This window comes from Prorops nasuta, unplaced genomic scaffold, assembly GCF_024137725.1.
Source record: "Prorops nasuta isolate Cenicafe-Biocafe unplaced genomic scaffold, Cenicafe_Pnas_1.2 PNAS00011, whole genome shotgun sequence".
Taxonomy (NCBI): Eukaryota; Metazoa; Arthropoda; class Insecta; order Hymenoptera; family Bethylidae; genus Prorops; species Prorops nasuta.
The window spans coordinates 8030186-8042398 of NW_027116808.1; the positions used below are offsets into that span (position 1 = coordinate 8030186).

Genomic DNA, 12213 nt, shown 5'->3' on the forward strand with positions numbered 1-12213 from the left:
TCTTATTCACCATTAGGTGATCTACAAAAGTCTCCATTGGATCTATCCTCTATTTCGTCGCGATTCGATTATACATAGCTGATGACATAATCGATTTTCAGGTATCCAGCTTTGTATAATCGAATTGCGACCAGATAACCATACCCACACAGCATTCAGATCCTAAAGTAGTCCCTATGTTGTCTTGTCGCTGACATCAGACGATCAGGTCTCAAAAGTCGTCCACAAGACCTCCTAAGATTGACATTATTTCGAAGGCTCTAAATATACGTCGATTTGACGTCTTGTGGCAGATGTCTGACCATACGATTTTTCATGAAGACTTTCGGACGTCTCGTGACCGACTTCTCATCAAAAAATATCATAATGACGTCTTGCAGCAGACGTTTGCCCGTAGGTTTTAAAGATACGTCGATTTGACGTCTTATGGCAGACGTCTGACCATACGATTTTTTATGAAGACTTTCGGACGTCTTGTGACCGACTTCTCATCAAAAAATGTCATAATGACGTCTTGCAGCAGACGTCTGCCCGCAGGCTTTAAAGGTAACGTCGATTTGACGTCTTGTGGCAGACGTCTGACCATATCGTTTTTTATGAGGACTTTTGGACGTCTTTTGACAAACTTCTAATCATTGAATGTCTCAATGACGTCTTGCAGCAGACGTCTGCCCGTAGGCTTTAAAGGTAACGTCGTTTTGACGTCTTGTGGCAGACGTCTGACCATATCGTTTTTTATGAGGACTTTTGGACGTCTTTTGACAAACTTCTAATCATTGAATTTCTCAATGACGTCTTGCAGCAGACGTCTGCCCGTAGGCTTTAAAGGTAGTCGTTTTGACGTCTTATGGCAGACTTCGAACCACTACATCCTAATGACGTCTTACCGCAGACGTCAAGTCGTTCAATTTCAAATGAAGTCTACTAGACGCATTAATTTTGAAACATACTGAATTGACAGATAACCGAAAAACATATTGCTGCCAAATATATGAAAACGTTTTGTTTCGTGAAACAAAAATCAGAAATATAATAATTATTACTCTTGTTCCGGTAAGTACCATTGCATTTGCTTTAACGTATAATCGCGTGTAACACGTATATTATTATTGTGCATCGTGCTCCAGAAAATATTATAGTTTGCTATATAATTAAATAATATTGCGTCCTTGATGATGAAAAGAAAGCCTTTTTATTTATTATCAAGACGACAAAAGAATAAGTGTATATTAGAGGCTACAAATAATGATTTTCGTGAATTGGGCATTGAAAGTGATAGGTTAATTCACGATGATTCAAACAGCTATGTTGACTTAATGAGTGAAAGTGATATATTAATGAACAACAACCCTGTTTCTGATTTAACTGATGTAAATTTATTAAATTCATGTGTACCACCGCAATTACCAATGGATGACAATAATTACAGTGCTGATATAATTAACCAAAACGCAAATAATAAAGGAAATAACCTAGCGACATCATTAAGAAATTGGGCTTTACAATTCAATATCAAGCACAATGCACTCAGTAGTTTATTGAAAATATTTAATGAGGAAGGCCATAATTTGCCAAGGGATTCAAGAACTCTTTTGCATACACCCAAGGTTAATACAACAGTCGCACTAACCTGGAACGAAAAATATATGCATTATGGGATTGAAAAAAGTATTACTGAGCAATGGAGAAATATTGCAGTACATTTACCCTTCAATAACCAGGAAATACTTATAGACATCCATATAGATGGGGTTTCACTCTCTAGGAGCTCCAGTTTAAAAATATGGCCAATATTGGGAAAGATTTGTAACCATTTATTTAAAAAACCATTTCTCATCGGGGCACACTGCGGCAAAGAAAATCCTAAATCTATATCAGAATATCTGGAAAAATTTTGCAATGAATATAAAAGTTTATCGACAAATGGTTTTACCTATAAAAATAAAACATACCTCGTAAAAATACGGTGCGTAATAGCAGATTCGCCAGCTAGATCCTTCATCAAATGCACAAAGTCTCATAATTGTTTCTACGGTTGTGGCAAATGTCTTACAAAGGGCGAAAGATTTTTACGTAGAACAATATTCCCAAATTTAAACTGCATACTTAGAACTGATGAAAATTTTAGGAATAGAGAACAACCACAGCACCATATTGACGTATCACCATTTGAAGAACTTTCGTTAGGAATGGTTAGCCAATTCCCTCTTGACTACATGCATCTTATTTGCTTAGGTGTAGTGAAGAGGTTGCTACATATTTGGATAAAAGAAAAATATTTGATTAATGAAAATCTACAAATTCTTAATAACCGATTGCTGCTTATAAGGCAATATGTACCATCAGAATTTGCTAGAAAATGTAGATTTATTGCTGATTTAGATAATTGGAAAGCAGATGAGTTTAGACTTTTCTTATTATATGTTGGCCCCATAGCTTTAATAGATTTGCTTCCTGAGAATAATTACTTGCATTTCAATGTGCTGCATTGCGCAGTTAGAATACTTTGTGATCCTGTAGAATGCAAAAAAAATTCTAACTATGCTAATGAATTATTACATAATTTTGTTATAAATATGAGTATTTTATATGGTAAAGAACATTTGATATACAACATACATAATTTGATACATTTAGTAGGTGATTCTTTAAAATATGGTCCGCTTGATGATTTTAGCTCTTTTCCATATGAAAGCTATTTTAGTCCTTTGAAGAAACTGATACGAAAAGGAGACAATCCTCTGGCACAATTATATAATCGACTGTCAGAAAAATCTTTAATGTCATCATCGCCACAGAAGAATGATATTACATATCCACAGCTAATTAAACAAATAAATAATAATATTCCACTTAATTGTAATAGTCCACATAAATTTGCAGTGTTTCCAAATTTTAAAATCAGTAATATGAAAAATAATAATACAGTTCTTCTAAAAAATAATAAAATAGTAATTATTGAACATATAGCCTATAAAAATGATGAACCAGTGATTATAGGAAGAAAATTAGAAAATGTACTCTCATTGGAAAACTATCCCTTCGATTCCAAATTAGTGAATATTTGCCAATCTCAAAACCTTACAACATCACAAATTTGGCCATTGGCTGATATAAAAAGCAAACTCTTTAGAATACCACATGGTGCAAATCATTATGTCATGCCTCTTATTCATTCGACAATGAAAACTGCATAATTGTAAACTATCTTATCTATAATTCTAATTTTATAATTTAATATAAAACTTATAATCTATAAAAAAATCTATATTTCACTTTTACTTTGTTACAGTTGAATCTGTGAAGTCTAAAAGATGTCGCAGCATACACAGGAGAAGCTTTTAAAAAATAGAACCAGTAAATTACTTAAACTATGATTTTATAATTAATTTTCAGATTCTAATTTGTTACTTGATGTATAGTTGTGTGCCAAAGACCATCGTTGCCTCCGGTCAACTCAGTAGAAAAAAAGAAAACCATGCAAAGCCAGATGCGAAGAATGAGCCAGCAAAGGAATGGTTTGTGTTATACTTACTTCTACATTGTTGTCACTTAATGCATCAACACATTTTTAACAGTTCCCTTATGGAGTTGATAAATTATTTTATTTCCAATTGTACTTCAGATTCCATGCCTGGTCCATCGCAGCCACTTAAAATGCAAAACCTGCAGAAGAAAAAGGATAGGGTCTTTACAAAGCCTCCTAGCAGCTTTAAAACTGCGCAAACTGGTCATAATATTCCAGCTACCAGTAGTAAGATAATCAATATAAATTATACCCAGAACAAACTCTCCGACTAAATTTAAACTGCAGTTTAAATGATATATTTCATGTAGAAAGAATTATACTGCTTAAACTCTATACAGTTTAATTCTAATCAAAGGGCTTGTCGTGGGCTTTACAAAATGAAAATCATTATTCCAGACATGTCTATGGATCATTCAGCGAATGAGGAGTTTACATCTCCAATGATGGAGGAATATTTGGACGAAGCATACCAAGATTCTTGAAATGGTACTATTCATTTAGATATTTACTTTGAAAATGTTATATAAAACATGAAGTAAATTATGTACATTGTATTTTCAATATTATTAGTACCTCGTGAAGAATTAAGTCCTATCCCCTCTGAGTATATTAATACTGAAGAAAATAATGATGCATGCTATGATGGGTATATAAGTGAAGAGGCACAAGTGTTTGTATTTATTTACCTGTGTTATCCTTAGTCATAGCATCTTTAACTATCTCAACAGCACTCACTACAGCAATACTGATTTCAACAATCATTTGTAGTTACACTGGTGAGACACTTGACCCAGCAGATGGAGAGGATACCAATCTGGTGCCTGTGAGCCCGGCTGAAGCTACTGACGGCATTACGTCAGCTATCAGCGACGTAGGAGACATTGGGCAGATTTTTAATTACACTAATGAAGTACATGAGCACACAGAAACGTCATGCTGCAGTATGTTTATTGACCTTGTTTGTTCCATGTGCTACATTGATATGATACTGGATGCGTGTCCATACAACTTGCTGGATTTTAGAACGTTGTGATTGTTGATTGGATATCTGCATTGTTATAATAACCAATTAACAGTCCGCATTTCAAAATTCAATAAGTTCTACACCGAACGAATCTAGCATTGTAAACCGTCAATGTTAGTTTATACACTGACCAGTATGTATTAGCTTCCCTTGATGCATTTAGAAACCGCGCTATAGAGTCCCCCACCATAAGTAATTGAAAATGGAAAAGCGTATTTCAGCATACTTTTAAAAAAAATTTTCAATTTCATTATTTAAAGTTTTTTAATCCAAAATGTATGCTAACTCACGCTTTTTCGTCTTGAGTTATTAATGAGATGAGCGGTCCTGTAACGCGGTTCCTAAATGCTTCAAGGGACGCCATACATTCCGGTCAGTATATGTCAATTGCGCCATTACTGCAGATTAACGAAAAGGGACAAACCCTATGATTTATCATTCATTCAAATGTCAAATAAATCACTTAATAAGTTGTTTTAAATAGCGCTAAATGTCGATTTAAATATGAATTCAAAATATACATATGTTGCATTTCGCAACTATTTAATTAAATATATATATTATAGGAGCCTGTAGAGAAGAACATAAACTTATATTGAGGAAACTCAATGAATTACTGGAAATCGCAGGCAATTTATTATCAAATAATTCGGCCTCAAACTCCCAAACTATCAGCTTCAACGAAGTTAATGAACTTTTGCCACTCGCCACGACTGAAGCAGTCACAGAGTTCGAACATAGGCTGAAATCAGACTCAAATTTCTTAAAAATATATGTATGTAATGCATGTTTCCATTGAAGAGTTTAAATTGGGTTTGAGTTATGTTATCTTAATAGAAATAAATGCCCCGGGATTAATAAACGAAACTTAAGATGAAGTTCAAGCTTAAAGCTGCCTTCACATGCGGTGTAAGGTGCGTAAACGTAACTTACGCTAAAACGTATTAACCAATCAAATCATTTTCGCGATAATGCGCAAGCATGTCTGCTGGGTGCTGGCGTAGTACACCGTACATATCTTACACCGCATGTGAAGGCAGCCTAAGACGTGTAAAATCTATATTGTATGTTACACATCTTATAGGTTTCAAGGGTAGCTTGAACTCAAGTTTCGTTTATGAATTGGAATCCACCTCTGAAAGAATTCTATTGCTTGAAGGCATCTCTGACTCGATTTAAACTTCTCAATAGAAATATATACACTTCGATTATAATATATATATCTACAAATATGATTAATATAATATATATACTTTCAGAGAGCAAAAATTCGATCAATAGGGGGCGTGGATCCAGAGAATTTCACGCGAAATATTTTAAAAATTGTGATGACGGATGAAGCAGCCATTCGTTATTCATGGACCGGCCAAAAGAAGACGATAAAATTCTCGTCCTATTTAATAATTAAAACTATTATTGGTATACATTCTTTTCTGAATAATATTTATTATACTACATATACTTAAAGAGGAAGTATAGACGATTGGCTGATCAATTGAAGTGGGTCAATCAAATGCATATTTTATTTAGCAACTGAGACCGCTGAGTGTCAACCGAATGCACTCTATAACTGCTCCGTCTTGTTGATCCTTTGTTACTGCCTCGAACAAAGGTATCATACAAATGGTCCCATCGACTATATATTGGAACACATCTACGAATGTTGCTAGCGAGAAAGAGATGCGCCATCTAGCTTTGCAATTGGTACTAGCAACTATGACCAACAGTAGTTAAATAGAAGACATTAGAATTTGAACTATCACTGCCTTTTGAAAAGAATAAACACGCAGCCTCCGCGTAAACATTCAATTCGACGTACTTCCTCCTGCTCGTTCTTCTTCGACATATATTTATATTACTCTATAATACATTTAAAATAAAAAATGGATATTTTAGGCATTTGTAGCTCTCACTGTATTCAGTTCGAAAATATGGCCTTGAATTTTTATGGACGTCTTTTCGAATTGAATGCTATACATGTTCGTTTATGAGAGGAACAATTTCTCTATAAAGAATATTAATATTTGTTCCAGAGTGTGTAATGGAAGCCGGAAGCTGCACGGAGTCTGACGTGCAAGAAGTCGTCAAGCAATGGTTGCGGCACGCGGGCGATAGAGTGCGATACGCACTAAAAAAGCGGAATAGAATCGCACAATAATTGTTACCTTTTTATATTAAATTTTTATATTTATTTTTGTTAAATTGTTAAACGGTTAAATATATTATTCGTGTTAATTATATTTATATTGAAAATCAAACTGATCTTGTTAACTGTGTTATTTTATCTTTTAAGGAAATGGATTTTGTTCGTGCAGAAGTACTTCACAACTCTTTTCATCAAAATGCAGTGCATGCAAGTTTACACAATGTTACAATATAAATCTCGTTCTAGCTGGACTTACGGCGGATATAGAGAACATATATGTAACAATTGTGTAAACAAATACCATATATTGCATTTTGATTCAAAGTTTAATAGTGCTCAGTATGAACAAAATCGAAACGTACGTTGTACTAATTTCAAATTTCTCGCGCTAGAAAAAAAAAATAAATAAAAATCTTGCGCCTGACGTCTTACAGAAGTCTTAAATAAGAAAATAAAGAACGTCTTCAAATAGTCTTATCGCAGACAATTATTCAAGTCTCCAAGACGTCTTATATCTGATCATGTTTCTGAAATAAACATTGACGTCTTACTGAAGTCTTATTGAAGACATAAATTTCAATTTTTTCCATTCTTAATTAGAGCATAAAATGGTCGTCTTACGGACGTCTTTTTTCTGACATCAATCATGCCTTTATAGAGACATCCACAAGACAGAGAGAACCGAGACATAAGAAGTCTTGTGGACGCCGCCTATGCTTCCTTTCGTCCAAACAGAAGACGTCCAATCAGAGACCAAGACGTCATATGGACGACTTTGAGATGTCTGAATGCTGTGTGGGTAGAGTCAATAGGAACGTTTTTATTCCCATGATGTAATCTACAAAAGTCTCCATTGGATCTATCGTCTATCTCGTAGCGATTCGATTATACGTAGCTGATGACATAATCGATTTTAAGGTATCCAGCTTTGTATGATCGAATTGAAACCAAATAACCATAGAGTCAATAGGAACGTTTTTATTCACCATGATGTGATCTACAAAAGTCTCCATTGGATATATCTTCTATCTCGTAGCAATTCGATTATACATAGATGGATACCTGAAAATCGATTATGTCATCAACTATGTATAATCGAGTCGCGACGAAATAGAGGATAGATACAATGGAGACTTTTGTAGATCACCTAATGGTGAATAAAAAAGCTCCTATTGACTCTATGGCTATCTCGTCGCGATTCGATTATACATAGCTGATGACATAATTGATTTTCAGGTATCCAGCTATGTATAAGGGAATCGCGACGAGATAACTTTAGCGTCAATAGGAACTTTTTTATTCACCATGGTGTGATCTACAAAATTCTCCATAGGATCTATCGTTTATCTCGTCGCGATTCGATTATACACAGCTGGATACCTGAAAATCGATTATGTCACCAGCTATGTATATACAAATGGCGACGATATAACCATAGAGTGAATAGGCCCTTTTTTATTCACGATATTGTGATCTACAAAAGTCTCCATTGGACCTATCGTCTATCTCGTCGCAATTAGATTATACATAGCTGATGACATTATCGATTTACAGGTATCCAGCTTTGTATAATCGAATTGAAACCAGATAACCATAGAGTCAATAGGAACGTTTTTATTCACCATGATGTGATCTACAAAAGTCTCCATTGGATATATCTTCTATCTCGTAGCAATTCGATTATACATAGATGGATACCTGAAAATCGATTATGTCATCAACTATGTATAATCGAATCGCGACGAAATAGAGGATAGATACAATGGAGACTTTTGTAGATCACCTAATGATGAATAAAAAAGTTCCTATTGACTCTACGGCTATCTCGTCGCGATTCGATTATACATAGCTGATGACATAAATGATTTTCAGGTATCCAGCTATGTATAAGGGAATTACGACGAGATAACAATAGAGTCAATAGGAACGTTTTTATTCACCATGGTGTGATCTACAAAATTCTCCATAGGATCTATCGTTTATCTCGTCGCGATTCGATTATACATACCTGATGACATAATCGATTTTCAGGTATCCAGCTTTGTATAATCGAATTGCGACCAGATAACCATAGAGTCAATAGGAACTTTTTTATTCACCATGGTGTGATCTACAAAATTCTCCATAGGATCTATCGTTTATCTCTTCGCGATTCGATTATAAATAGCTGGATACCTGAAAATCGATTATGTCACCAGCTATGTAAAATCGAATCGCGACGAGATAACCATAGAGTCAATGGGAACTTTTTTATTCACCATGATGTGATCTACAAAAGTCTTCATTAGATCTATCGTCTATCTCGTCGCGATTCGATTATACATACCTGATGACATAATCGATTTTCAGGTATCCAGCTTTGTATAATCGAATTGCGACCAGATAACCATAGAGTCAATAGGAACATTTTTATTCACCATGATGTGATCTACAAAAGTCTCCATTGGATCTATCGTCTATCTCGTAGCGATTCGATTATACATAGCTGATGACATTATCGATTTACAGGTATCCAGCTTTGTATAATCGAATCGCGTCGAGATAACCATAGAGTCAATGGGAACTTTTTTATTCACCATGATGTGATCTACAAAAGTCTCCATTGGATCTATCGTCTATCTTGTAGCGATTCGATTATACATAGATGGATACCTGAAAATCGATTATGTCATCAGCTATGTATAATCGAATCGCGAAGAAATAGAGGATAGATCCAATGGAGACTTTTGTAGATCACCTAATGGTGAATAAAAAAGTTCCTATTGATTCTATGGCTATCTCGTCGCGATTCGATTATACATAGCTGATGACATAATCGATTTTCAGGTATCCAGCTTTGTATAATCGAATTGCGACCAGATAACCATAGAGTCAATAGGAACGTTTTTATTCAACATGATGTGATCTACAAAAGTCTCCATTGTATCTAACGTCTATCTCGTAGCGATTCGATTATACATAGATGGATACATGAAAATCGATTATGTCATCAGCTATGTATAATCGAATCGCGACGAAATAGAGGATAGATCCAATGGAGACTTTTGTAGATCACCTAATGGTGAATAAAAAAGTTCCTATTGATCCTATGGCTATCTCGTCGCGATTCGATTATACATAGCTGATGACATAATCGATTTTCAGGTATCCAGCTTTGTATAATCGAATTGCGACCAGATAGAATATAGATCCAATGGAGACTTTTGTAGATCACAATATCGTGAATAAAAAAGGGCCTATTGACTCTATGGTTATATCGTCGCGATTCGTATATACATAGCTGGTGACATAATCGATTTTCAGGTACCCAGCTATGTATAATCGAATCGCGACGAGATAGACGATAGATCCAATGGAGACTTTTGTAGATCACATCATGTTGAATAAAAACGTTCCTATTGACTCTATGGTTATCTGGTCGCAATTCGATTATACAAAACTGGATACCTGAAAATCGATTATGTCATCAGCTATGTATAATCGAATCGCGACGAGATAGCCATAGAGTCAATAGGAACTTTTTTATTCACCATGATGTGATCTACAAAAGTCTCCATGGGATCTATCCTCTATCTCGTCGCGATCTTATTATACATAGGTGATGACATAATCGATTTTCAGGTATCCAGCTATGTATAATCGAATCGCGACGAGATAAACGATAGATCCTACGGAGACTTTTGTAGATCACATCATGGTGAATAAAAAAGTTCCTATTGACTCTATGGCTATCTCGTCGCGATTCGATTATACATAGCTGATGACATAATCGATTTTCAGGTATCCAGCTTTGTATAATCGAATTGCGACCAGATAACCATAGAGTCAATAGGAACGTTTTTATTCAACATGATGTGATCTACAAAAGTCTCCATTGGATCTATCGTCTATCTCGTCGCGATTCGATTATACATAGCTGATGACATAATCGATTTACAGGTATCCAGCTTTTTATAATCGAATCGCGACGAGATAACCATAGAGTCAATAGGAACTTTTTTATTCACCATGATGTGATCTACAAAAGTCTCCACAGGATCTATCGTTTATCTCGTCGCGATTCGATTATACATAACTGGATACCTGAAAATCGATTATGTCATCACCTATGTATAATAAGATCGCGACGAGATAGAGGATAGATCCCATGGAGACTTTTGCAGATCTCCTAATGGTGAATAAAAAAGTTCCTATTAACTCTATGGCTATCTCGTCGCGATTCGATTATACATAGCTGATGACATAATCGATTTTCAGGTATACAGCTTTGTATAATCTAATGGCGACGAGATAACCATAGAGTCAATAGGAACTTTTTTATTCACCATGTTGTGATCTACAAAAGTCTCCATTGGATCTATCGTTCATCTCATCGCGGTTCGATTATACATAGCTGGGTACCTGAAAATCGATTATGTCACCAGCTATGTATAATCGAATCGCGACGATATAACCATAGAGTCAATAGGCCCTTTTTTATTCACCATGATGTGATCTACAAAAGTCTCCATTGGATCTATCGTCTATCTTGTAGCGATTCGATTATACATAGATGGATACCTGAAAATCGATTATGTCATCAGCTATTTATAATCGAATCGCGACGAGATAAACGATAGATCCTATGGAGACTTTTGTAGATCACATCATGGTGAATAAAAAAGTTCCTATTGACTCTATGGTTATCTCGTCGCGATTCGATTATAAAAAGCTGGATACCTGTAAATCGATTATGTCATCAGCTATGTATAATCGAATCGCGACGAGATAAACGATAGATCCAATGGAGACTTTTGTAGATCACATCATGTTGAATAAAAACGTTCCTATTGACTCTATGGTTATCTGGTCGCAATTCGATTGTACAAAGCTGGATACCTGAAAATCGATTATGTCATCAGCTATGTATAATCGAATCGCGACGAGATAGCCATAGAATCAATAGGAACTTTTTTATTCACCATTAGGTGATCTACAAAAGTCTCCACTGGATCTCGTCTATCTCGTCGCGATTCGATTATACATAGCTGATGACATAATTGATTTTCAGTTATCCAGCTATGTATAAGGGAATCGCGACGAGATAACTTTAGCATCAATAGGAACTTTTTTATTCACCATGGTGTGATCTACAATATTCTCCATAGGATCTATCGTTTATCTCGTCGCGATTCGATTATACATAGCTGGATACCTGAAAATCGATTATGTCACCAGCTATGTATATACGAATGGCGACGATATAACCATAGAGTCAATAGGCCCTTTTTTATTCACCATATTGTGATCTACAAAAGTCTCCATAGGATCTATCGTTTATCTCGTCGCGATTCGATTATACATAGCTGGATACCTGAAAATCGATTATGTCATCACCTATGTATAATAAGATCGCGACGAGATAGAGGATAGATCCCATGGAGACTTTTGTAGATCTCCCTATGGTGAATAAAAAAGTTCCTATTAACTCTATGGCTATCTCGTCGCGATTCGATTATACATAGCTGATGACAT

At 35.2% G+C, this 12213-nt stretch overlaps 1 protein-coding gene across 3 annotated transcripts; it reads left to right on the forward strand.

The window, feature by feature from the left end:
• Positions 1-878: 878 nt before the first annotated feature.
• Positions 879-4190, forward strand: LOC136777477 (uncharacterized). Of its 3 annotated transcripts, XM_066733797.1 has the most exons (5): positions 879-1053; positions 3293-3357; positions 3423-3518; positions 3626-3754; positions 3926-4183. In XM_066733797.1, exons 2-5 carry the CDS (start codon positions 3315-3317, stop codon positions 4009-4011), a joined length of 354 nt encoding a protein of 117 aa, XP_066589894.1. In that variant the 5' UTR covers positions 879-1053; positions 3293-3314; the 3' UTR covers positions 4012-4183. The 3 variants fall into 3 exon arrangements, with proteins under 3 accessions (XP_066589894.1, XP_066589893.1, XP_066589892.1); XM_066733796.1 differs by having other exon boundaries at positions 3293-3754; positions 3926-4173; XM_066733795.1 differs by lacking the exon at positions 879-1053 and having other exon boundaries at positions 3236-3754; positions 3926-4015; positions 4100-4190.
• The last annotated feature ends 8023 nt before the right edge of the window (positions 4191-12213 follow it).